Source organism: Manis pentadactyla, chromosome 9 (assembly GCF_030020395.1).
Source record: "Manis pentadactyla isolate mManPen7 chromosome 9, mManPen7.hap1, whole genome shotgun sequence".
Lineage (NCBI taxonomy): Eukaryota > Metazoa > Chordata > Mammalia > Pholidota > Manidae > Manis > Manis pentadactyla.
The window spans coordinates 16,538,050-16,565,172 of NC_080027.1; the positions used below are offsets into that span (position 1 = coordinate 16,538,050).

A 27,123-nucleotide genomic window follows, 5' to 3' on the forward strand; every position below is an offset into this window, starting at 1 on the left:
AATCTGGAACGGAATAGCTTCATGAGCACAGGGCCTCTGCCTTCACACAGGGCTTTGTCATTAGAAGACTGCTGCTCTGCAGTTGCTGTCTGAAGGTTTTAAAAATTTTTTATAAAGGCCCTGTAAATGACATAGCCAGTCCTGCTCCCATCTTGATCACCTTCTCCCAGAGGCTATCACAAATCCTGTCATGTGAACATTTTTCCTGCCTCTCCTTAAGCAGTGGTTGACAAAGGCCCCAGGGCTTACTTTTAAATATAATGATAAAAAGAGACTAAGAAAAGGTGAGTTCTTTGCAGGAAAGAGTAGAGGACACCACTATCTGGAATCATTAGGCAGAGCCATATGAAATGGCCCACGATCAGCAATACTTATCTAGAAAGACAGAAGGTTCAAATGGCTCAAACTAGAATCTCATATGTATTTTGCTATTTTTTGTTAGAAATCCAGTCTGGCACCTGTTTTGGTAAATAAAGTTTTATTGGAACATAGCCACACCCTCTTGTTTACATATAGTGTACATTACCATCTAGGGCTGCTTTTGTACTGTAACAGCAGACTTGAATATTTGTGACAGAGACCTTATTGCCTGTAAAACCTAACCTGGAAGACTGCTGGCCTCTTATTATAATGCTTGTCAGCTCCTGGTCTCCTCTATTAGGTGGTAAGATCTTTGAGGTTAGGGAAATTATCTGTTTTGTTCACTGCTCTATCTTCTGTGCCTAAAACAATTACTGAAACATAGAGGCTACTAAGTATATTGAAGATATGAGTAAATAGATAAGAAATTATGAAAGCAAATATTCTCAAGGCCCAGCTGAAATTGTGTCACTCACGTCCCGGGATCTTGATCTATTGCCTCTTACAAGCAGAGGTACCATCCCTACCAATGGAGACAAAAAGAGAGAATATTTAGACCAAAGATTCCCAGGCGTCAGTCCAGGTACCCAATTCCAACTTTAAGGAATAAGAATACTGCACAATGTTTCTCAAATACGACCATATGTCTTCACTAAAGATTAGTCCTAAAGCCAACTCTGGGGGAGAAGGATTCAGGACTGACTACCTTGGTGTTCACCACTGCATTCGTTTCTGATGGTTGCTGTAATAAATTACAACAAACTTAATGAGTTAAGATAACATAAGTTTATTACCTTGTAAATCTGGAAGTCAAAAGTTTGGGATGGGTCTTATTAGGTTAAAATCAAAGTGTTGGCAGGACTACATTCCTTTCTGGAAGATGGTAAGGGAGTAACAGCTTCCTTGCCTTTTCTGGGTTTTGGAGGCTACCGACATTCTTTGGCTTGTAGATGGAGTGCATCTTCTATCTTCAAAACATGCTGTGCAGCATCTTCAAATCTCTCTTGGACTTCGACTCTTCTGCCTCCTGCTTCCACTTATAAGGATTCTGTAATTATTTTTGAGCCCACCCAGATAATCCCTCCATCTCAAGGTCAGCTAATGTGCAGACTTAATTCTACTTGCAAACTTCATTTTCCTTTGCCAGGTAATTTGACTTACAGGTTCTGGAAATTAGGATGTGGACCTCCATGGCCTATTATTACTCTGCCTCTAGTTACTAAGATGAGATCACATGATTGTGTCAACTATGTAGAATTCCTAGTGTTTGAAAAAATGAAGTTGTTGATTATCTTGATGGTCCTTTCCCCTCTTTTAAAACATTTTCAGATTCTGTATCTGCAATAGTACTGGAAAGTAGAGGAAAATGATTATTTTATTAGTGGAAAAAAAGCAAGAATGAGTGACAGCCAGCAGGCCAAGAATTGGCCAAGTGTCTGGCTGCAATTCGAAGCCAGCTTTTCTGACCTCTGGCCAGTGCTTCGTCTCTGTTGGCATTGTGATCAGCAGTGAATGTTCGGAACTTGTCACCTCATTTCCTCACATTTCCTTGTTATAAATTTGCTCCTAGGGTATGGATGCTCTGGTGCTCATTCTTAGTGTGCTAGAGTTCTGCCTCGCTGTGACCCTCTCTGCATTTGGATGCAAAGTCATCTGCTGTACTGGTGGTGTGAGTACTGGGCTTCCTTTGAAGATACCTGGATTGGTTTTCTATTGCTCTGTCATAAATCACACAAATGTAGCAGCTTAAAACAACACACATTCATTATCTCTCAGTTTTCATGGGTCAGGAGTCTGGCCACAGCTTAGCTGGTTCCTCTGCACAGGGTCTTACAAGGCTGTGATCAAGGAACTAGCTGGGGCTGCGGTCACAGCTGTGGCCTCTGGTCCTCATCCATGCTCCAGTGGCAGAATGTATTTCCTCTCAGCTGTGGAACTCACAGCTTCTCTTTTTAGACCATCATGGGAGAGGAAGTCTCAGGTGCGTTAAAGTTCTTTTAAAGGGTTCATGTGATCAGGTCAAGTCCATCCAGAATAACGTCCTTCCTGATAAACTCAATGTCAACTAAAATAATCTATGCACAGGAGTGATTGCCCGTTGTATATGTGGGTCCCACACATGCTCAAGGGGAGGGAGTCATACAGGGATGTAGGTCACTAGGTGCCACCTTAGATCCTGCCTGCCACAATGGGTTTTTAAAAAAAAACTGTTTCTCTCCATCCACTCCCTCAAAGGACCTCCTCTCTTAGTCCAGATCAGAGAACAATTCACAGTGGACCGGTCCCCAGAGGGAGTGGGGCATTTTACTCATTGTCCTTTTATAGCAACATCCCCCTGGGTTAACTGAAGAGAGGGGCTCAGACTTCTCTATCAGTGTGTGTACACCTGCTGCTCTCTTACCCTGAGACCTGCAGCAGATCCTCCCGGCTGCTAAGCAGAAAGAAAATCACATATCCCAATGGGCCTGGGAGATGGGAGGACACCAAATTGCATTAAGAAGAATAGGACAAGGATATCTTCTAAGACTTGAGGGTTCCAGGGTAAAAAAGTGGATACTAAAATACTGAGAGCTGCTCAGTAGTTTTCCCACCCAAAGGCCCAGGGGCAGACAAACCCAGAGCCAAATCACAAAATAATAGTTGGAGAGATTATTTTCCTGGTGCTCTTCTCTACCATTTTGCACCTCTTTCCTTTCTTTTGGGGGCTCTCATGCTATCCCACATCCTGTGCCCCCACATCCTTCCCCACAGAAAAGAGACTAACTCTCTTAGTGGACTTTTGCAATAAGACCCTAGAAGTTAGGGTTTCTCGGCAATTCTCAGTGATTTTGTAACTTCATTAAATGAAGCATTTTATTTTCACTGAGCATGTGAGCAAGATGGCAACCCCCTTAGTAACCTTCATATCATAATATCGAGGCCTATACTCCCATCTGCTCCTAGAAGAGTTACTTAGTTGGGAAATGTTGCTCCCATTTTTCTCACCTTGTGAATCCAGAAAAGGAATGGCTTTGAGGCATATAATGCCTAAGTCTTTATCTTTCCTGGTTCAAACGCATATATATATAATTTCCTTAGTACTTTGAGAACTAAGTTCTTAGAGTTTTCTGGTTCTTTGAGGCATATAATACCTAGGGTCTTCCTTTTCTTTCCCTCCTCCCCAATTGCATTTCACACTGAGATGTTGGAAGAAGGGCCAGTATTTTCCTTAATTTCCTGATGGTTCCTGCCATTCTGGGTCAGCATGTTTTTTAAGTATTTTAGTCACAGCCAGAAAATTATGGTTTGGGTATATTGTTGCCATTGGCAGAAACAGCCTGATTTGGAAGAAGAACTCTTTATTTTCTATAACACTTTGGTTTACCCATCTCGCTTGCAAGACCCAGCAACAGCTATCACTCTTAGCTTCTCATGCCAAGTGCTATCACTGAATGGTTTTCCTAGATCCAGTCTGGTCTAAAGAGTGCTAGAGAAACCCCACCAAACTGATCTTGAGACTGAATTCAGAGAATAAAGGATAGACTCTGATAATGACATAGTGGGGACAGGGAAGGGAGACCCTGAGGTTGTTTGGTTGACTCACCCATGGCATTCTGATTGATTTCACAGGTTGTGTTGATTCTGCCCTCACATCCTCACGTGGCAGAAACAGCATCTCCTGCATCATTTACAGGAGGTTTGATGCCACTAACAGATGAAGGAGAAAAAGTTCCAGAAAATTTAGCCTAACAGTCACTCAACAACCCCACTGGGAAAGCGTCAGAATCCATCTCTGATCTATCTATCAATCTATATATATAAAACTCACAAGAATGTTTTCATTTTCCCCCAAGAAGTCAACAACTTGTTTCCCTGGTTCTTTATCAACAATAGCAGAAGTTAAATGAATAAATCATGCATTTAATGAATCAATAGCACTCAAAAGGTTTTCATTCAACTTCAGGATTTTATATAAGGACATTAAGTTAGGAAATAAGATTTGGTAGAAGTCAAAAGATACTGTAAAGATGAGGACTCTATGAAGACTACATATTTCTGCTTGCCTGGCCAATCCTTCTCCCAATTTTTGGCTTTTTATCCTGCCTTTAGGAATGCAAGGTGTTTTTACCTTGAGGAAGTCGAGATGCATGGCTTTTTCTTCCCTTTCTTTTTCCTGCTTCTTTTCTCCCATAAAAAATACCCTTTGATTAGCACAGTTGGTCCTTGTATGTGTACAAACCACTATTTGAATGTAAGTATGCACAGAATAACAATCATGACGGGATCAGATCAGATTTCACCTCTGTTTTCTATATGTGTCTCTTCATCTTCCTCCTTCCCTATCTCCTTTCTCTCTCTCTGCCTTCCCCAAAGGGCAGACTTATATCTTAATCAAACTGTATTCAGTCCCATACATATGATTATGCAATATATAATGTTTACTAAATGTTCATTAAATACATCTGATTTATTACAGAGCCAAAATATAAATTAAATTAGAATCAGTAAGTTCATGTACTGTCTACATCCCATTCAGATGTGATATGGTAGAAAGAGACTAAGTATAGATATCAGGAAATATAGTATTTAGTGATATGGTGATATAGTATATGGTGATAAAGAACATGGGCTTTTAAGTCAAACAGCCCTGGGTTTTCATCTCCAAAACTCCACCACTCCCAATTGCTACCTGTGTATCCATGGAAAAACCACAAAGTTTCTCTACACTTCCTACTACTCTCCAGTAAAACAGGAATAATATCACTTAGCTCATAGACCTGTGATAATTACTTGGTATAAATACAGGTAGAGCAACCACATGCTCTGACTGGCACATACTGTCTTAAAAGTTTTAATTTGCACACATACATGAATATATATGTACATGTATATGTATTTGTTTATATATCAATTCATTATCACTTTATTCAACACATATTTATAAAATGCCTGTGGTGGGCAGTTACTGTTTTAAGCATATGAGAATATAGTGGTCTGCAAGAGAGATGAAATTCAAATGTAATAATTTTAAGTGCTGATTTTCTTAAGCCACCTTATTTAGATTCCATAAAAACCAATTCATAAAAGACACTTGCACATTTGTTATTTTGTATTTAAATTAAGTTCTGTTAGTTTCCAATGCCTTTATATGGTAATACCCAGACAGTTTTGATCCATGCTCACAAGTTTTTGTTCTCAACACCACACAAAATCTGGTAACAGAATGAAACAGGACTATACAAATTCCAAGGCAAATATTTAAATGTTTGAATTAATTAAAATATGTCCCTTGGTTTGATTTATGAATTTACTGTATGATAAACATTGAAAAGATGTACAAAGTCACTTCATTTAGATTGCCTGGTGAATAAAAGAAAAAAAATAGCGAAGTTTTAAATTTGAGATGTGGTTTAAATGAAGCTGACAATGCATTAGACTTCCTTTTTAAACCTCTTTATAGTCAGCAATTTTTTTTTTTTACTGACTGAGATTTGTTGGGTTTCCTATGCCCATGTTATTCCCAGGAACTTAACTGATTTTGATTAACTGTGTAGGGCTGGTAATATTAGACACTGAAAATTTTCATGTCCATTGAGTAAATACATTTGGACAAAGAAAGTTCTAAAAGTCCCTGTAGGTCTCGCTGGATCTTTTTGTTGTTAATTTTAGCAACCTGTGTTATTTTCTCCAAGAGAAAGGGTCAGGACAGTTTGTTCGTATTCTTTCTCTGATGTCAAACCCAGCTTCACCAGAATCAGTCTGTATCTCTAACTGGCTCCCACCTCTTTTATGAGCTCCTCCCACTTGGCCAGGTGGGGCTGACCATCAAGAGGAGGAGAGTCACATCTGTCTGGGCATCAGGGGCCACACTGTGCTTTGTACCCCAGCTACCTACTGGCTATACCTATGGCACCAGGGGGCCTCAACCCACATTGACTGCCTTTGAAAACTGACTTTTTCCTTAAATTGTTTTTTCTACTTAGTATTCCTTTCCTCCTAAATATGATTAAAGATGATGGAGAGAAATGAAAATTTTCCCATTTTACCTCCAGCTCTGAAGCCACAAAAGCTGTGTTCATACCAAGGTCCCCCCAAAACCTAAATTACATATATACATACATATATGTGTTTGTATAATATATATGTAATATGTATCTTTTTTTATATATACATACACACATAAATTTCACATATACAGTACATACATATATTTTTTTGCTTTGGTTATGAAATCCTGGCAAGGTCTGAGTGTAAGATCAGAGTCTTCTTTTCTTTGGTGGTAAAGACTACCTAAATAAAACTGTATCCGGATTACAAAATTTAGTTATTTAGCACTTGGTTAAATTGTCTTAATATCATTCTAATTAGATTGTTTTTGTAAATAGGGATGATCTTGTGAATGACACAAATTTGTTTATAAATTTATTATGTGCATACAATCTAAATATTCACCAAATATTGACATAATAAATGGAAGTTTCATATTTCAAATATTTTTTTATTTTTCTATCTGGAAGACATCTGGTCCTAAAAGAAAATCTTCTCAATATCTTTGCAAATATTTTTTTCTCTCTTCCCAGTTAGATTGGCCAAATCAGTCTTGTTCTCACCAGTTTGAACATTTGAAAGGACTTACCAGATTCCACAGAGTATACTCACCTAAGGCTTTTATCTAAAGGGAAAGAGAATGTAGGCAATTATCAGAGACATTACACAGTAGACACACACTCCCTATTGGCCGAACCAGATACATGGACCACCAGGTTTGAACTGCCCAGATCTGCGCAAGAAGCTAGAAGCTCTCAATACTTCATTAAGTAATCAAGCCAAATTTACCAAACCAATTAAACGAATCACAAACCAGTATTAAAGGAACCAATCTGGAGGGGGTGGTCACCACGGCAGTCTTGGGTTCTAAACACATCATAAATCCCAAAGCTCTTATCTCAACCAAGACTCAAAATCCAGGCATTCAGGCATCCCCAGAGATAAAGATGGAGCTTTTCTACTACATCTGTAAATTAACTCCACCTCCACAATATCTTTACTGAACAAATATTTGTTGAGCATCTACTACATGCCAAGCATGTAGCAGTGAACTAACCAAGGTCTAGGACCTCATGGCACTGACATTCTAGTTTTATTGTAGAGTTACTCTTCAGGAGGTAGTTTTAATACATTCAGTGCTCGATTCTCAGTTATAAGTGACAGCAAAAACCTGGCATAGTCTCTAAAATTCATTTTTTCTCTTATAATTAGCCTCCCTTCACCAGAGGCCAGAGCATATGAGAGACTGAGACCTACTGCCATGAGAATAAAACCCCTTTGAGCCCCCAGCTTCTTGCCCTTGCCTTTTTTGGTCCCACTGAATTCATAGAGAACTTGCCCCAGGCGGGGAACCTATAGCAATGGCTGGCTAAAGGTTACATTCCTTCCGTGGTAGGGGGTGGGGGTGGGGGAGGATTGAAAATGCAGTTAGGTTAGGTGTTAAGTAAGTCTTGGTTTGCTGACTAAGTATAAGTGACTCCATTTGGGCCTGTGTTTTTCTTTTATAACACGGCAAACACAAAAGAATACTTGTTGAATGATTCTATTTATTGAAACACCAAAACCAGGAAAAACGAATCACATATTACAAGTCAATATACTGGTTACTGTTGGGGCTATAGTGGCTGGAAGGAAGCACATCGGCTGTGTGTTTCCAAGTGCCAGCACTTTCCTACTTTTTGATCTAGGAGTGAGTAACACAGGTGTGTTCACTTTGTGATAATTAATTGAACTGTATACTTATGATTTATGCACTTTTTATGTTCCTTCAGCTCAAATATCAGCACTAAGTTCTATTTCAGGCTGTTTATGGAGAATTCAGGCTAAGACAATAAAAGGTTAATTTTAAAAAAGGTATTCCATATCCTTACACAAATAGATTATACATGTGAAGAGATTTACCTATATGTAACATATACATAAATTTGTCTGTGTACTAATCATTTCCTCCAGGCCATCAATGCAGGCAGAAAAGTTATACCAATATTAATCATAATACAAATTATTCATGGGGATGAAAATACAGCATAGAGAATATAGTCAATAGTTCTGTAACATCTTTCTATGTTGACAGTAACTATACTGGTTGGGGTGAGCATTTAATAATGTATGTAACTGTCAAATCACTATGTTGTATAATTGAAACCAATATAATATTGTATTTCAACTACACTTCAATAAAAAAGTATCAAAAATATTTAAAAATAAGATGATTTTAAATGAAAAATAGAATTTTCATTCCTAGTTAAAAAGGAAGGAAAAAAATTGAACTATCATCCATGCAGAGCTTCATGTGAAATGGTTGGGGAAGATTCAACACTACATATTTTTTCTTTGCTTTATAGTTTCCAAGGAAACAGGACTCTGAATCTTATTCTAGCCCAAGCTTGGTGACAACCCCTTTATAAACAGCTCTGCTTTGCTTTAAATCAATCAAAACACTATTACATTAAAGTTTATTCAAACTCCATCCTTCCTCCAAATCCTAAAATAATACCAGCTCTTTCTTTCTTTGATGAAGTGTCTCCTGGTGCTTGATGAGGTATCTCCTGTCTACTATCACTTATGACAGCAAGTCAATGAAAGTATTTTGTTGGACTGCATGTTTGTCCCTGGTGGTGTTTATTAGATGGGCATTATATATCTATATCTATAGATAATGTTTTATATTGCTGAATACAAACACATTGTGATTTATAAGAAATAAATCACATTCAAATGATCAAATATATATTTCTCATATGTATATGGTCTTCATCTACATTCCTGGCTCACAGCTCCTAAAACCCTTGGAATTTCCTGAACAATAAGAGCAATGGGAACATATTTTGTTGTAATATTTTGTCTCTTGTTCTCAGTTCCTGAAATCACTTAAGAGCGATAAAGGTGAAATGGGTGTCTTGTATACCTAACATATAACATTACGCATAACAAGCTCTTTTTCACTACAACCAAGTTTATGTTACTGAGGTTGACTTTGGAAAACAGCTAAAGATGGGAGCTGGTCACCAGAGGATCCAATCGTGTAATTAGAGGATTGGAACTTTCAGTCTAAGGAAGGGAGAAGTTCTGGAAATTGAATCAGTTACTAATGGCCAATGAGTTATTCAATCATGCTTTCATAAAAACCCAAAAGAATGCTCTGAAAACTATAAAACATTGATAAAATAAATTGAAAAAGACACAAATAAGTGGAAAGCTATTCCATGCTCGTGGATCAGAAGAATTATGCTAATTATTGCTAAAATGGCCATACTGCCCAAGGCAATCTACAGATTCAATGCAATTCCTGTCTATACACCAATGGCATTTTTTACTGAAGTAAAGCAATACTAAAATTTGTGTGGAACTACAAGAAACTCCAAATAGCCCAAACAATCTTGAAAAAAAAAAGCTGGGGATATCATGCCCCCTGATTTCAAACTATATTATAAAGTGACAGTAATCAAAACAGTATGGGACGGGCACAAGAACAGACATAGTGCAATGGAACAGAATACAGAGCCCATACTTATACGATCAATTAATATATGGTAAGGAGGCAAGAATATACAATGTGGAGAAGACAGTCTCTTCAATAAATGGTGTCAGGAAAACTGGACAACTACATGCAAAAGAATGAAACTGAATCACTATTTTACACCATACACAAAAATAAGCTCAAAATGGATTAAAGATCTAAATATAGAATCTGAGACCATAAAACTAAAAGAAACAATGAGCAGTAAACCCTTGAGCATCAGCATTAATAATTTTTTTCTGGATATGTCTCCCCAGGAAAGGGAAACAAAAGTAAAAATAAACAAATGAGACTCATCAAACTGAAAAACTTTTTCACAGCAAAAGAAGCAATCAACAAAATGAAAAGGCAACTATGTATGAGAGAATATATTTGCAAATGATGTATCTGATAAGGGGCTACTATCCAAAATATATAAAGAACTCATAGAACTCAACACCAAAAAACAAATAAACTTACTAAAAAATGGGCAAAGGATCCGAATAGACATTTTTCAAAGACATACAGGTGGCCAATAGTCATAAGAAAAGATGCCCAACATCACAAATCATCAGGGAAATACAAATCAAAACCATAAAGAGGTATGCTTGTCTTATAAGATAATATCTAAGATGTTACACCTTCAGAATAGCTGATATCAACAAGACAAGAAATGGCAAGTTTTAGTGAGTATGTGAAGAAAAGGGAACCCTTGTACGCTGTTGGTGTGAATGTAAACTGGTATAGTCACTGTGGAAAACAGTATGGAGGTTTCTCAAAAAACTAAAAATAGAAATACGATATGATTCAGCAATTCCACTTCTGGGAATTTACCCAAAGAAAACAAAATCACTAATCTGAAAAGATATATGCCCTCCTATGTTTAATAAGCATTATATACAATAGCCAAAATATGGAAACAACCTAAATGTCCATTAGATAGACTAATGGATAAAGAAGATGGATTAATGGATAAAGAAGATGTGGTACATATATATAATGGACTATTAGCCATTACAAAAAATCTTGCCATTTGTAGCATGGATGGACCTAGAGAGTATTATGCTAAGTGAAATAAGTCAGACAGAGAAAGAAAATACCATATGACTTCACTTACATGTGGAATCTAAAAAGCAAAACCAATGAATAAAGAAAAGGACTAAGATAGACCAATAAGCATGTAGAACAGACTAGTGGTAGCCATAAGGGAAGGGGTGGGGAATGAGAGAAAAAAATAATGAGAATGTTTGATATCTTGATCTGGGAGATGGTTAAATGAGTGTATATACATGTCAGAATGCATCAAGCTGGACACTAAGATTTATGCATCTTATAAAAGTATGTACCTCAAAATTAAAAATTAAATGATGGGGTTCAGTGAGCTCCCTGGCTGGTAAACACCTGGAGATGAGAGAGACTGGCGCTCTCTAAGAGGCAATGGAATTTCTGCCCTTTCCCCTTATGTTGCCCTTTTCATCTCTTCCATCTGTCTGTCCTGAGCTACGTCCTTTTATAATAAACCAACAATCTAGTAAGTAAAACATTTCTCTGAGTTCTGTGAGCTACGCTAGCAAATTAATCAAACCCAAGGAAGGGGTCATTGGAACCTCCAGTCTGCAGCCAGTGGAGGCAGAAGCATTGACAATAACCTGACATTTCCACCGGCATCTGAAGTGGGGTTGGGGCTGGGGATACAAGCCATTAAACAAAACACCAAGTAATGTATAGAAAGCAGTTGATCTGAGGCTCTGTTACTTAGAAATAACAATCAAGGTTTTATCCTATTACAAACACCCAAATGCCCGCAGAGATCAGGGTCATAGGCTTATTCATAGTTGTTAATCTCTTTCAGTTCACACAGATCCTGCACACTTCAGTTTGCTTAATTCTCAGTTTGAGGACAGTGTTTTCCCCTTGCTTCCCGTCACACTTCCTGCTGCTTCTCCATTACGGGAAGAAACTTCTCATTTATTAGAGTTTTAGTCATGGTCATGAACAAGTTGTGTACTGAACTCCTGTCCTTCCTTCTCAAACCCCTTGGAAGGCTGACACAGAATTGCCAGGCTGCATTTTCAACGGCGGGCTTTCTGTTGCTCAACGATAACTTACCCGCAGATTATGAACTAGGTTAGAATTCTTGCAAGATAATATATATTTTTTCCCATTCCAAGCATGTAGGACTTTCTTAACTTTTTCCTTAAGATAATGTATTAATTGGGGATATGGGTTGGGGTGGGGAGTAGTAGATGAATATATCAATGGAGGAAGGAAAAGGGGATGTTGCCAAGAGTTTACAATTTTTGTTTCCAAAAGTCCAGAGAATAAGATACCACTCAAGAGGTTATGCTGTGTGTTTCAGAAAGAAGTATCGAGATAGAAGTGTTCCTGGTGTACAGGGCACAAGAGGAGACATGGAATGAAAGGAGTAATCATGAAAATTAGGATAACAACATGTCCGTAGGCACTTGAAGAAAATTGCCCTGGTTTTGAAGGAGAGAAGAGATGGAGGGTTGGTGATGAACGCTGGGATGCACATGGGCCCCCGAAGTGCTGGCTTAGGGAACAAATGCCCAGATGGTTGTTTTGGGTCCAAAGAGTTTGGAGTTTTTTACTTTCCAGGTAGAGATCCTTGGAATAAGGATCTACACTTTAGATGGACCCAAGTTACTCTCCAGTCCCAACTATTTGTCCCTATATAAACATCCGCTTTGGGGACTGACTTTCCACCTCTCAGCAGAATATTTTATAACAAGAAATGAACTTGAGTGACATCAGCAAGATGGCAGAATAGGAAGCCCCAGGCCCCCACTCCTACTTGGAGACACCAAATATAAAATATAAGGACAAAATTGCCTTTGTGAGACCTCCAGAAGCCAGTTAAGAGTTGGCAGCATCCAGACAAACATAAAGCCAAGAAGAGATGCGTCAAAATGGGTAGGAAAATGTGTGGCCTTGTACCCACCCAGGGAGGGCACGCTGCCTTCAGGAGAAAACTCCCAATTCTTGGCTTCTTCCTTGGAAGGGAAAGAAAAGCGGACCATTGCCCAGCGGCCTGGCTTTTCAAGGGGCTGCTGGAGGGATTGTTTTCTGTCCTGCCTTATGTGGAGGCTTATGGGAACCAGCACGGCAGGGTTGTCATAGCCACAGGGTGACCCTAGTACCTCAGACATACGCCAGGGGGAGACAGAGAGGACGGGCTCCAGAGCAGCAGGCAAACCTCTTTAACTGGGAAGTTTACGTGCACCAGCCCAGAGATGGACCCCCACGAAAGTTTGAGAGGTCACTAAAAATCTCTAGCCATGCTGATGGGTGAAGGTCTCCCCTTTGTGAAGCTAGTCTTTAAAGACTGGAGGAGGTGGCCTTTCTTTTCTTCAAATGTCTAAATCTCAACAAAAGACTGCAAGACCTACAGAGAAACAGGAAAATGTGGCCTGGTGAAATGAATATACAGCTCTAGAAACTGAGCCTAAAGAAAGAGATCTATGAATTATCTCATCTTGAGAAGATTCCCACACTTATATTCATGGCAGTGTTACTCACAATAGCCAAGAGGTGGAAACAACCCAAATGCCCATTGATGGATGAATGGATAGACAAAATGTGGCTTATGCAGGCAATGGAATATTATTCAGTCTTAAAAAGGAAGGGAATCCTGACATACGTGCAACATGGATGAACCTTGAGGACATTATGCTGAGTGGAATAGGCCAGTCGCAAAAAGACAAATGCTGTCTGATTCCCCTGATATGAGGTTATCTGAAGTCAAATTCACAAAAACAGAATATAAAATGGTGGTTGCCAGGGACTGAGAGTGGAGGAAATAGGGAGTTGCTGTTAATGGGTTCAGTTTTGCAAAAAACTGAAAAAGTTCTAGAGATCTGTTGCACAACAGTGTGAGTATACTTAACGCTACTGAACTGTCCACTTAAAAATTGTTAAGGTGGTGAATTTTATTTTATGTTTTCTTTTTTCACCACAATCCAAAATTAAGAAATTAGCTTGAGTTCAAGAAAAATAATGTTTTTTTTCTTGCACATCTGCCTTTACACGGAAGTCACAGAAAACCCTTTCACTTCTAGATCTGTGGTTCTCAGTGTGGGGGGTGAGGAGGTTTTGCCACCCACAGCTCCTCAGTCAGGGGACGTTTGGGAATATCTGGTGACATTCCCGATTGTCATATCTGGGGGTGGGGAGCTGGTCACTGGCATCTAGTGAGTAGACTCCAGGGATCCTATTAAACATACTCTAGCCACAGGAGAGCATCCCCTGGCCCTACAACAAAGAATTATCCAGTCTAAAAATGTCATGAGTGCTTCTTTTGAGAAGCCCTGGCCTAAATGATTAATGTGGTACTTTTATGTCAGCTCTTCCCTCCAAGTCGGGTCAGCATAGCTCAGACTCGGGAAGCCACAAATGGTCAAGGTAGGACAGGTCCAAGCTGAGACAACAGAGGGAAGAATCTCTTGTTTGGACATTAGTGAAGCTTCTCCCCGCCTCAAAAAAAAAAAAAGGAAAGGAAAGGAGAAGGAGGGAGAGAAGGTGGGCAGGGGGATTGGTGTTGGGAGCTTAGAAGCGGCAGCTATAGAGGGAAGACAGTGCTTAGATCATCTGGGGCCACCCCTCTGTAGGGTTCTGTGCTACCCACCTTACCCGTGTTGGCTCCTGCAATCCTCGTAACTTCTCTGAGGAAAACTGACTGTAGAAGGAATCTTTGCTTGAGCTGATAGATTTAATCAGTTATTAGCAAATTCCACTGAAGGGAAGGCAGTTGTCATTGTCCCTTAAAGAGCTGGGCTCCTTCTTGGTCAAAGCCCAGGAGGAGAACGGTACCCACTATTTCACTGGATGCTGGGATGGTGACAAGGGCACAGGGCACAATGGGGAAGTGCCAGCAGACACCTTAGGAAAGGAAGAGAGGCCCCAGGATCCCCAGAGAGAGATGGTGAAGGTTCTTTGTTGCTCTTGCACAGCTTTCTGGGCAAATCCGTGCCCTCCGTCAGACTCATCACTGTAAGTTGAGACAAGGGGACTGCGTTTAGTTATCTGTCATTCTGGTCCTGAGAACTAAGCCAACCTTAATAGTGTTCCTTAGCTCCTTTCTTTACCAGAAGAGGTAAATGTGTGGAGTTAAGGGCAGACCCCACGGCCCTTGGAGCTGACAGTCATGTTTTGGGCTGGTTCCCTTGCTAGCGCATTAAAATCAGCCTCCGAAGAATGCCCACCTATGGCCTTGGCGGGGCACAGGAACCTTGTTTCACAAACCATCCCACGTGTGAGTTTGAGTTTGTGCAGGGCCTACTGAATCTTCCCCATCTGTGCCCCTGTCCAGTTTCCCCGCTTCCCTTGGGGTGCCCATCCCTTCTGGAGGATGGAGATCTGTTAGAGAAAGGGAGAGGCCAGAGAAGAAAGAGGACTCTGTAGAAGGCAGCGGTTCGGCAATGAGTGCGGAGGGGCTGTTTCAGCCTGTGCAGACCTGAGGAACTAGAAAAAGAAACATACAGAGACTTAACCAAAAGATATTTTTTCTACGTTCTGTTATTACTATTATTAGCCATACAATACTAAATGCTCCATGAAAACAGAATAGTCATCATCATCATTGTTATTACTATGGTTATCTATATGTTATTGAATATCATTATTTATCAATATTACTATTACTATCAATATTACCATTATTAGTAACATATTGATGAATGCTCCTTGGAGGCAGGATAGGCCTTTTCTAAACAGGTTCTCTAATCTTTATGACAAATCTGTGTAGATGTTGTTCCCTGATTTGCAGAGTAGAAAACAAGGTGCCGAGAAGCCCAGAGGCCCATCTAAGAACAAGCGTGGAGTGTCGTGGGGGCAGTTCTCTCCGGGAGCTCCGTTATTCCCGTGTCCCCCAAGTCATGAGTAGGTTCTATTTGTGATTTTTCTGAAGACACTAGGAGTTTAGAGAAAAAGGAAGTGCAGGCCCATTTCACAAATCTATAATCTGTTAGTATCACATCCTGTGTAGCCATAAGCTCTGGACTACGGAAGGGCTCCAACTTCCAGAAGATGAAGGCGAATAGGAAATTCTGGCAGTCGGCTGAGGACCCAGAGCTAACATCTCCCGGGACTTTCTGAGCTCGGCGTGAACCCACAGTCTCGTCCGTGGCACAGGTAGGCGGGGCTGAGAGGCCCTTCTTGCTTAACCTGCTGTGCTTCCGTGAGGGGACGTGCCATCTGAAGCTCCTTGGGAGAGGTTAAGAGACGCCAGAGAATTTTGGAAATAGAATGAGCACAGGGAAGGAGTATCTGGTTTTAAAGGTCTCTGCTGCCTTCTAACTGCCTGATCCTGGGGAGTCCCATACCTAAGGTCATGTGATTAATGGGCACACAGCTCTTGGCCCTTCAGCTGCTCTTGGGCTGTGTGCAGACTGGGCAGTCCACGGGCCGGGAAGGGTGCGGCAAAGAGGCATCCACGCTGAGCCCAGCCACTGATACCGCCGGCAGCTTGAACCTTCAGGCTGACAAGTGGAGGGTGCAGGCCTTGAACCTAGGTTTTGTGACTGCAAGTCCTGTTCTCATGCATGCTGATGCTTCTCCAGACAGAATAAACTCTGGCCCCGGCTGCTGTTGCCAGTGGGAAGGAGAAAGAGGTAGCATGACCTAGGGAATTGTGCAGACTCCGGACTCAGGGATAGCCAGGCTCCCGCCTTGGCCCTACGGCTTCCCGGCTGTGTGAACATGGCTGAGTCAGAATTATAACTGAATACTTCTTCAGTGTTCACTCTATATCACACACACACGTGCAAATTGGACATTATTTCCATTCTTATTAAATTTTTTGATTTTGAATTTCCCTATTACCTGGTTTTACTAACTCACTAACATGCAGGGTTGTTATACAGATTAAAGATACGACAGGATAATGCCTAGTAAAATATAAGACTATCTAGGACTAATACTAATGGGTATAATTATTAGACAATAAAAATGAGCAGAGTTAGATAGTCCAAGCAGTACAGACTCTGAATAGGAAAGGTTGGCAAATAGAACCCTATCACATCTCATTGACTGGTAGGGAAGTTTGAGGGTGAAATTCACTGAATGTGTAGCAATCCTGTGACTATAGGAAGGACTAGGGAACAGAGAGATTTCTATGTATCACAAGTTTTGTGTGAGCATTTGCCTCTGAACTTTGAGTACCCACAAGATTGGCACTGCTGCCTCCCTGTGATGTGTTCATCATCTATAATGAATGGACTGTGCCAAACATTATGGAAAAATGTGCATGAAACCAAGGGTTCTTGGTTTTCACAGCTCCCTACTATGGAGTTTCCTTCCCCGAAGAACAGGCCAAGAATGGGCTAGTGGTCAAAGACTGATATACAGTTTGGGGGCCAGACCTGGGAGCTCTGTACTTTTTAAGAGCTGGATTTATTTTTCTCTTCCAGTGTTGGCAACACCATCATGATATCACAGCCCATGATCAATGAGACCTTTGCAGTTCTCACACCGAGTGGCATCAACTTCCCCCAAACAGAGAAACCCAAACCTGCCAGCCAGAGGCAGGACAGCCTGAAGAAACATCTAAAGGCAGAGATCAAAGTTCTTGGGGTGAGCCCACTTCAGAATATGTTGGAGTGGAATGGCAGTGGGCAGGGGGCAAAGGAAAGAAGCCATGTGTATCTTGAGAAGCTGTGATTGAAGGGAGGAGGGGACAGAAGGGTATATCTAAGACCAGGAGGAAAATATAGAACTCTGCTTCTTGGAATTGTCTCTGCACTTATATGACCCGAGGGGAGGCACTCCGTTTGACCAGGTTTCAGAACCTGGTAGGACTGATCGCCCTGCCCCCACTTGATACCATGTGACTCACTGTGAGGCTCATGTGCCAAGTTTAACAGTAATAAAGCCGTAAAGGAGGAAAATTTCACCCCTTAAGACAGAGCTTCAGGATCCTCAGCTATAGGAACATGGACGGAAGGGGTCAAGGAGCTGGCCAAGGGCCAGGCTCTATGTTGTAGCATCCAGAGGGTCTGGGAGAGGTGAGGAGGGGCTTCCGCACTGCCGGTGCTCAGAAGGGTTGAGAGCTTTCAGATGTCCCCTGCTCCCTAAGAGGTGGAACCAGACAGACAGGCAAAACAAGAGTCTGGCACTGGTTGGGAGGCAGGGCCAGAAAAGCAGAGATGCCTGCGGGCTTGCTGAGCACTTGCCAGAGGGCCCCCGGCATTGTTTTCTGTGGCGCAGCAGTATCTCTTCCAAAATATCTTTTTGCAATTCTCACCCCAGAGTTTCTGCAGTGTCTGCTTCCTCACTGGGATCCTGAATAAAGTGACGGTGCATGAGCGCTAAGAGAGAGATGAGGAGGCCCTGTCTTTACAAATACTGACTTTAATCCTTGGTCTCCCTTCTTCCTACAGACCATCCAGATCTTCTGTGGGGTGATGGTGTTGAGTCTGGGAATCATCCTGGTATTGGCTTCCTTTTCTCCACATTTTACCAAAGTGTTTTCCTCCCTGCTGAAGGCTGCTTACCCATTCGTAGGAGCCTTGTGTGTGAGTAGAGGTCCTTAGGAGAGCAAGACGGGGCGCGAGTGGGAGGAAGATGCCAGTAGTGTAGGCTGTACACCCGTCACCCTACTAGGTTCTGTCCACCAGGAGCAAGGGCTAGAACTTGTTCTGTGTGTGTAGCCCAGGGAAGAACTGAGTGGCATGAAGGGCAGAAATAGATTTACATCTTAGCTAGCCCAAATAATCCTTTCTTTTGAAGATCACACTACTTTTCACTTTTTTATCACCTTAGGTTATGATATGAGGCTGGTGGCTTCTCCCTAGGTTTAGGCAAAAATCCTTGAAGTAGGGTAAAGTTGGGAAGGAGTTGTCAGTATAGTAACATGACAGACACCAGCCACCTCCAGGGAAAACCACACGCTTGTGGGAGTCACGGAGGAAGGGGCGCTCCATCTCTGAACCCTTGAAAATGCTTTTTGCTGCATTTAGTGGCTTCCAAGGCTGCTCAGCTGATAATGTCTGTGCTCTGGTGGAGGTCTGGAAATTCCTCTGAAACAGCCTCAAGTCTGCTGTGTCAAAGCAGCTTTAGCAGTTCTTTTCTTAGAGAACAATGTCTACTAGATTGATGTGCGTGAACCTTGCCCACAATTCAGCTTCTCCTTGGTAGTTTTTGGTAGTTTTTCTATCAGAGTCCCACACCTCAGTAGCGATTGTTTGTCTTTCCTACACATGTTTCTTGTCTGATCAATCTAAAAGTCCACCTTTTTCTCTTTCTGGTCTATTTTTATTCTTGTATGAACTAAAGTCAATGCTAGTTGAATTTTACAAGTTTTTCCCAAAGGTCTTTATTCTCTACCAAGATCCCATCAAGGATACTACATTACATTTCATCTTTGTGTCTTCTTAGGCACTTCTAGACTTTCTGGGTTTTCCCGTCCTTGATAATGTTGATAGTTTTGAGTAGCACTGAACAGAATTTTTTGTAGATTGTTCCTAAATTTTGGTCTACATGACATTTTTCTCATGTGTAGACTAGAGTGATGGATTTTTAGATGGAAGGTGACAGAAGAAAGTGTCATATCAAGGGAATATGGTGTCATCATGACACGTCACTGATAAAGTTAACGCTGGTAATGGGCCGAGGTAGTGCTGGCCAGGTTCCTCGGCTGTTTGGTCACTTCCCTCCCCCCTCTTTCCACGCTCCACTCTCTGGAAGCAGGTCCCTGAGCACAGCCCACATGCGGACAGGCAAGTTGTCCAATTTTTAAGACCTATGATTTTTTTAGGCAGACCAAATTTATTTAATGCTGGGACCACCAAAACAGCAACCTTTCTCGTCTTCCTGTTTTGTCCCATGTTCCCATTGTCAAAAGACTTCCTGTTACTTAGCTGTCCCAGATCCGTTAGATCATGAATAGTCCAGAGAGTGAAAACAACATCTCTGATTTTCTGAGCACAGCCTCAGAGGCTTCCCACCACACAGCTTCATTTTTCCTCCATTCTCCATCACCTTTCTACCCCAGCTTGGGAGCCACCGACACAAAATGCACCCCTCTGTCCTTCCACATCTGTGAGTGTTCCCCATTCTTTTCTTTTTCCATATCATTACTCTCATGTTCTTCTCTAGATAATGTGTGAGTCCAAAACCTTCTCTCATTTAAAAAACCCCTTCTTTCCTGGCTTTTGAGCCCTCCTCGTCTTGTTTACTGGGTTAGATTCCTTCTCAGAGCTGTCTTTTCTCGTGCTTTGATGGATCCACTACGGGTGAAAAGGTCATCTCTATGTGTTCAATTGGCTCTCACATTGTTGGTCATTGGTTCCCCAGGGCTTTTCCCATGAGACATTTCCATAAACACCGTGCTAATAATATTGTAGCTACATCTGTACCTAGAAACTGACCTGACCATTTTCTCTATTTTTTGAGTAGTTTGTTATCTCTGGATCTCTATCAATCATCACAGGGAAAAAGACAACTAAGCCTTTGGTGAGTATGAGACTCATAACCCACAGCTTGAAGGACAGAAATGAAATTTAGGGAGGATTCTTCAAGGTCAATCTCTCCACTTTGCGGAGTTGGAAATAAAGTTTCAGAGCACGATTTTGGTCCAGTTAGGAGTTGAGGCTGGGTCACCCATATTCCCACCCAGGACACATCCCTCCAAACTCTGCAACCTAAATCAGAGCTTGCCTTCAGGGTATTGAATGACACCCCAGAGAAGTGCCCAGGAATCTGCTGTAGAAAAAGTCTGACTCCCTATAATGCCCTTTGGGTGGTAACTGGCCTTCAAATTTAGGTCTTCCATGACATAGACGCTGACAGTCTTGTAGAGAGGTCTGTTTGTTGTGAATTCATTGTTTAAACTCATCTGTCCAAACCTGTGAGAAAACCAAGTCGAAATGTCATTCATGTGCAGAATCACCTCTCACTCTTTCATCTGTCTGATCTGACAGCTAATACCTTTGTTGTATTTGAGGATGAACTCCTGAGTCCTAAAAGCTGTCATTAGTCATTTGTATTGGTGAAGAAAAAATGTTGCCTGACTTTAACTCTTTCCAAGGAAAACCAGAATTCCAGAATTGGCAGTGGCTAGGAGGGGAAAGCTGGATTATAAGGAAAAGATTTCTAATCTGTAAAAATTCACACAATCTTCTTCTAATCCTAGATACCTCGAGTAGTTAAATGTCAGGGGTTATGTGCAAGAATGCCATGTTAATTCAGTAGTACGGAGACTCAATTTGGAAGTTCTGTCTACAGAAATCTCCAGAACGCAGCAGGAAGTCAGAGTGCTCAGGACTCAAAATCTCTCTTTCTTTCATCAGAACTTAAAGATGATTATTTGGAACCCTCACCAAGACCCAAAGCTACTAGATCACTGCTGTTCTGCAGAACTTTCTGCCATGGTGGAAATGCAATAGCTATGCTGTCCAATATGGTACTCACATGTGGCTGTGGATAACTGGCAATGTAGATAGTGCACTTGAGGAACTGAATTTTAAATTTTATTTAAGTTTACATTAAATATGAGTAGCCCATGTGGGTTAGTGACAACCATACTGAATAGTGCAAAATAAGAATAATGTTTCTCGGTTTTCAGGAGAAAGCATGGAGGGGAGTCTTACCCTAGAGAAGAACAGCGAATAGGGCAGCAAGCTCAAGGGCGTAGGATGAAGTCTCGGTGTAGGTTTAGGCTCACCAGACTCATCTATCCTGTAGTGAATTCGGTGGCCTTGCATTGCACCAGCCTTTTGTTAACATTGAAGAAGAGTACTGCTCCAGAACAAACCTGAACTATTCTTAAAAAAATATAATATTCCAGGCATCATGACCGTTGCTGGCCATCAGGAACACAGGAGCATCCACTTAAGTCATTATTTGGGAGAATTGGGGTTTGGAGGAGAAAAATACCCTGCTTATCCTCTCCTGTGCCCCAAAGCTTCAACTGTTGAGTCCCTAAAAGAAGAAAAGCTCAGACGGGATTCAGTAATATTCTAACATGGCTACTGGGTGTGCCCGGGACCACATGCATCTATAAATGCAGCTTTCAGAACAGTCCTAGCTCAATTCCTCATCCTGTGAGTTGGGGTAGAAAGGAAAACATTTCTAAGATCAGTTTATTTATCCCCTCCCTAAAATGTAGAAATGAGACCCAGAGTGGGAAATGAAACTGAGGAACTGGGTGCTTAAGAAAGCAGATTGCCACAGGCCCAGCTACCCCCATCGGCTACCTCTGTTTTCTGACACCCAGTCGAGGTCTCTTGTGCCTCACACTACAGCTCACACATTTTCACCATCCTTGGGCCAGAGTCTAGAACTCTGCCTACTGTCATCCATACATAGCCCTGGATGTGGCCAACCCTTGCCTGTGCAGGCTCCAGGGTCGTCAATACTGAGAACGATGTCCTCACTTGTCTCTGGGTATGTGCGCATTTAGAAGAGGTCATGTGCAAGGAGGAGTAACTTGCTTCATCTGCCTCCTCTGTGTGGCCGATGCTTCCACATGGGGTTTCTGAGTGAGTTGGGAGAGAGGAAAGCCCACTGGGTTTGGTCACACTCTCTTGGGGATGCTATACTGGAGCCCTGCGCTCAGTCCAGGGTGAAGACTTTAGGACAGCGATATTCTCTGCCATCCTGCTGAAGTCCTGTCCAGGGGAACACATTTCCTTTATTCATTTGTTAACCAAGATTTTCCTTCCAGATTCAGAGATGATGCTAGGCACTGGGGAGATGGTTCAGGTCTATCATCTTCCTGAGGGACACAGATAAGAAAACAAATGTTTGCAAAGCACTAGCAAAGAGGGATAAGAGACTTTGGTTGCTTGTTAGGCATGATCCTTAATGCAGCATTTCTCTTTCAGGTTCAGAGCAGCCTGGCTGCAAACCTCCTGAGCTCTCTGTCTGCTCTAGTGGGTTTCATTCTCCTCTCTGTCAACCTGGCTGCCTTGGGTCCTGCCTTCAGGGAGTGTGACTTGACCAAAGAGGATATACCTGAAGAGCGTACTTACCATTTTAACTCAATTGATAGTGTGGACTGCTCCATAGCCAATGCTATTCTGGCTGTAAGTATTTTTAGATGGGATGTTCCAATCTTAGGAGGTTTCTGAAAGCCTGCACTCCTTGTTATCCCTTCTTTTGAAAACCTGAATTCTTTCTGGCTTGGGCAGCTGGAGGAAGGCCAGAGCTTTATAAAGGAGGGGATGACATGCAAGGCTCTGGGATCACTTACCAACAGGGTGGAACAGAAGAGGAAATGTCAGAGGAGTTTGATGATGAAAAACTAAAACTTACTGTTGGTAGATTTTCTTAATAATCCAAGTGATGCTATTGTTAGAAGCATAAAATTGAAGTTTGTCAAACTGAAAACTTTGGTACATGGAGTGGTGAGTCAAGAAGAGCAGAGATAGCAGGAAAACCCAAGTGATCAGGAAATGCCAACGAGGAAACATGGTATGTATGTGTCAGGGGGAGGTCACTTGCTCTGAGCAGAAATGGAGAGTAAGAAATATTGGGTTGAGGTGAGGACCTCTCCTCTTCCCAGTGACCGCAGTGAAGAGCAGCGCTGGTCAGGTGAGAAGGTGGCATCACTGTTGTTTTTATTATAACTTACAGAATGGGATTTGTTAAATTAGGAGGTAAGAAATACAGGAAGATGGAGGATAACTATTAAATGATTGTCATTGTTGGAAGAAATATGGCAATGAAGTTTGGCTAATAATATGTCTTAAGTTGGTGCATGAAGGGGCATGTGTATGGTCAGAAAAGCACTGGGGGAAAAATGGTCAACATAAGAATAAAGAGGCTGCAGAATGTTATCTTGCAATCATAAAAGTTACTTAAGTCAAGGACACAATTGGAGGAAAGCCAGATAAAAACAGGGCTAATCAAACACATGCTTGTGTACCAGTCTGTAGGGACCTGGCCCCAGGTGCTTCTCTCCGGCAATGATATGAAAGTGAGAAAAGGTACATCCAGTGAGGTCAATAATAACTGGAATAAACCAACACAAGGCAGAGCCAGCTCCCCCTGGGAACAATTCTGGAGGGATATGCATAGTTGATAAAGTATGAATTCATGATGGGATCATTTTCCATTATAAAAAAAGGGATTATATTGAGCTTGCTTGTTGGGACAATTTCTAGGTAATGTAGACAAATTGAATCTCCTCCTTAACTGTGTGTAAATAGACTAGAGGTTTGTGCGATCACAGTCCGTCTCCTGTTCTATCACGTGGCTCATTCTGCACAAAGGATGCCCTGGGACGGAAATAGCAGAACCTATCCTCTTGCTGTAGATTTTTTTTAGTTGGTCTGTGTTGTCAACAACTATGACAGCTATGCTTATGCTATTTTTACCACCTTGATTGTTCTCTTACTGCCACCAAGAAAGGCTAAGGAAGCCCATCCAAAGGGGTTCAGATACATAGAAGAGGGTGTTCTTGTTGAACTTTACAAAGGGCTTGCATGGTCAAAACCTCACTCCGATTCTCACAGATCTCTGAAGGAAATGTCACTATGCACATTTGACATAAGAAGAAACAGATGCTAGAGAAGTAGAGACTTGATCAGGCTCACACAGCTACCAAGGGTAATGGGGAGCTAGAAAGGGCTCTGTTGCTTCTAGGTCCTGTGTCATTACACCACTCTGCTCCCTCGCTGAATGCACAGTGTAATCAGATTTAGGTGAGATGCAACTGTTTGAAGTGGGTTAGTTGATTTAGTTACTGCTCATCCCTCCTCCAATAAATGAGCAAAAGGGTTAAATTAAGCTGGTCGCCAGGCTCCTTGTCTTCCTGATTGGTGACCCTACTTCACTCTCTGCTGGTGGAGGAGGTCTGCACCTCTATAGTGACCTCCCCACGGGGCATGAAGGCTTGGGTTGACTCAGGACCCCCAATCTTTGTTTGCTGCCTTCCAGGGCGCTTTGTCTGTGATGCTGGTTTGCACAATGCTGGAGTTCTGCATAGGTGTGCTGGCGGCTGTGCTCTGGTGGAAACAGGCTCACTCCGGCTTCCTGGGGGTGAGTGTGCGGGCTGGTTCCCCTGGGTCTTGCCAGGTGCCTCACAGTTTCTGGGCTGTGTTGAGCTATATCAGCAAGAGGGGCAGGAGGACCAGTTAGTCACTGGTAATGAGATACACACGGGAGGTGGTTTGATAGTAACGGAAGACGTTTAAATGAGGAAAGCAGGTGGCAAGCGAGAAGCTGACCCTCTGGGGATTTGCTGGATGGGAAGAAAGTTGAATCTGAGAAATCAGCTGGTTGGGTTCAGTCTTCCCACTGGGTAAATGCAGAAACCTGGGAAGTTAAATCACGAGCCTGGCATTATGCTACGAGCTTGTACCTGTGCTCAGAACATGCTCTGTGTCTTTTTCAGAGAAGAACACTTTCTGCTACAGCCACTAGTCTTTTTAATAGCCTTGACTTGGTAAAGGGCATTTGTTCATGTGACTGGATTCAGTTTAGGCTGATTTTCCCTCCCTGGCATCTTAAAATTCTTTTTTGCCGTAAAAGGCTTTCTGTTTTTTGTGTTTTTAAATTGTCGATTCACATTCCATGGGAACCATCTTACCACCACAAGGGACTCATGGCTTCATTGAACTAAAAAGCTTTGATTTATTCAAAATTCTGTATAGAAAACAGAATGAATACCAGGCTGATGAGCAGCAATTTAAAGAAGTTGATTACATGTATACTGCTTATGGGATGACTGAGAATTCTACGGATACAGTTTGGAGGAAGTGACAGCAAGATATATGTATATATATATCTCTCTTAAGTTAAAGCTAAGTGAACTCTGAAGAACATACAAAGAACTAACGTATTTTCTTTCCTCTAGAGTGTGATTTTCCTGCCTCAGAGTTATACATATAAGTCCAGCATGCCCCCAAAGGCAGATTTTGACCATGGATATGAAGAACTATTGACTTCTTAGGGAAGGATTTATCAGAAATTTGGTTTTATGACACTATCTGAAAACCAACCAAAGAAACCCAGCCCACAAAAGCAAAGTTTGAGTTGCTTCGAATATAGGCTTTTGTGTAATGAACATTAAACAATACTGACTTTTCATTTTCTTGTCCTTGAGTATATGTGTCCAGCAGGATTCTCTCAACTTGCCTCATACTGGCTTCAGCAAAAGCACAGAACTATAAAATACAATTGACTAGACTACCAAATAGACATTTACAAGAAAACTAGGCAGGATGGTAATTCAGTGGGTGGTGAAGTAATGGCGATAACTTCTTCTTGACCCAATTGCCAGTGGGAGTTAACTGACTCGGCCTGGTGTGCAGACTCTCCCATACTAGGTACTAGGGTCCCATTGCACGTATTTTACCCTTAGTGCATGTAGACGAGCCCCCTACAGTAAGTGTCAGGAACTGTATAAGTAATTGGTTTCAATGTAATGTCATTATTTGATTTACTATTATGTGTGATTTTTCTTTCGACATTACCAAGCAATTAAATCAATTCTGACACCATCTACCTGGAGATAGCATCAGACGCCGCTGGTTCAAGGCTTAGTCCTTCTAGACGGCCTCTACCACCCTTCCCCCCACTTCAGATGCCTGTCCAAACCCAGACTGTCACCTGTGCTTCGGACTGACTGGCTGTAGACTGGAGGGGGGCATCCCAAGACCCACTAGTTGGGGTCACTTAATTTTTTAGAGTAGCTTGCAGATCTTAGAGAAACATTTTACTTGCTAGATTTCCTGTTTATTTGTAAGAGGCATGACTCAGAACAGTCAGAAGGAAGAGATGCATGGGGGTGTGGGAAGAGGCGCCGAGCTTCCATGCTCTCTGTGGGTGCACCGTTCTCCTCAAATCTCCCAATCCTGTCCTGTTGGGTTTTTACGGAGGCTTCATTACACAGGCATGATTGATTAAATCATTGTTCTGGTCGTTGTGACTGAACTCAATCTCCAGCCCCTCTCTCTTCCCTTCAAAGTTCCAATCCTCTAATCCCACAGTTGGTTCCCCTGCCAGCCAGCTCCCGTCCTTAAATTGCCGAAGGGCAGTTTTATCCCTGTTGCCTGGGAAATTCCACAGGTGTTAGGAGTTCTGTGCCAGGAATTGGGAGGAAGACCAAATATGTATTTCTTATTATAAATCACATCACAATGCCATGTTTTTTTGGAAACTCATTTTCTTACTCTTCCTTTTAAATACAGAGTAAGTCAACAGTCACAGATTAAACCCAAATTTGAACTTCCTCTCCCTTCATCAAATACTCAAAGCAAATAAGCAAACAAATG

General features: G+C 41.8%; 2 protein-coding genes across 4 annotated transcripts in view; both read left to right on the forward strand.

Moving 5' to 3' along the window:
* MS4A4A (membrane spanning 4-domains A4A) overlaps window positions 1–4,815 on the forward strand; it is a 28,137-nt gene extending 23,322 nt beyond the window's left edge. For both annotated transcript variants that reach the window (XM_036917233.2, XM_036917232.2), the window contains 2 exons: window positions 1,931–2,029; window positions 3,970–4,815. In XM_036917233.2, coding sequence (XP_036773128.2) covers window positions 1,931–2,029; window positions 3,970–4,089 — 219 coding nt within the window. In that variant the 3' untranslated portion in view covers window positions 4,090–4,815. The remainder of the gene's footprint in view (window positions 1–1,930; window positions 2,030–3,969) is intronic.
* Window positions 4,816–15,817: 11,002 nt separating this feature from the next.
* Window positions 15,818–25,936, forward strand: LOC118928203 (membrane-spanning 4-domains subfamily A member 6A-like). Of its 2 annotated transcripts, XM_036917234.2 has the most exons (7): window positions 15,857–16,036; window positions 17,314–17,476; window positions 18,283–18,417; window positions 20,300–20,356; window positions 22,729–22,929; window positions 24,785–24,886; window positions 25,704–25,936. In XM_036917234.2, exons 2-7 carry the CDS (start codon window positions 17,330–17,332, stop codon window positions 25,797–25,799), a joined length of 738 nt encoding a protein of 245 aa, XP_036773129.1. In that variant the 5' UTR covers window positions 15,857–16,036; window positions 17,314–17,329; the 3' UTR covers window positions 25,800–25,936. The 2 variants fall into 2 exon arrangements, with proteins under 2 accessions (XP_036773130.1, XP_036773129.1); XM_036917235.2 differs by lacking the exon at window positions 18,283–18,417 and having other exon boundaries at window positions 15,818–16,036.
* The last annotated feature ends 1,187 nt before the right edge of the window (window positions 25,937–27,123 follow it).

Coding starts and splice junctions, on each gene's coding strand:
- LOC118928203 (XM_036917234.2), top strand. CDS start 17,330: ATGATATCACAGCCCATGATCAATGAGACCTTTGCAGTTCTCACACCG. Junction 18,418..20,299: donor CATTCGTAGGAGCCTTGTGT/GTGAGTAGAGGT, acceptor TTTTTTGAGTAG/TTTGTTATCTCTGGATCTCT. Junction 20,357..22,728: donor AAAAGACAACTAAGCCTTTG/GTGAGTATGAGA, acceptor TTTCTCTTTCAG/GTTCAGAGCAGCCTGGCTGC.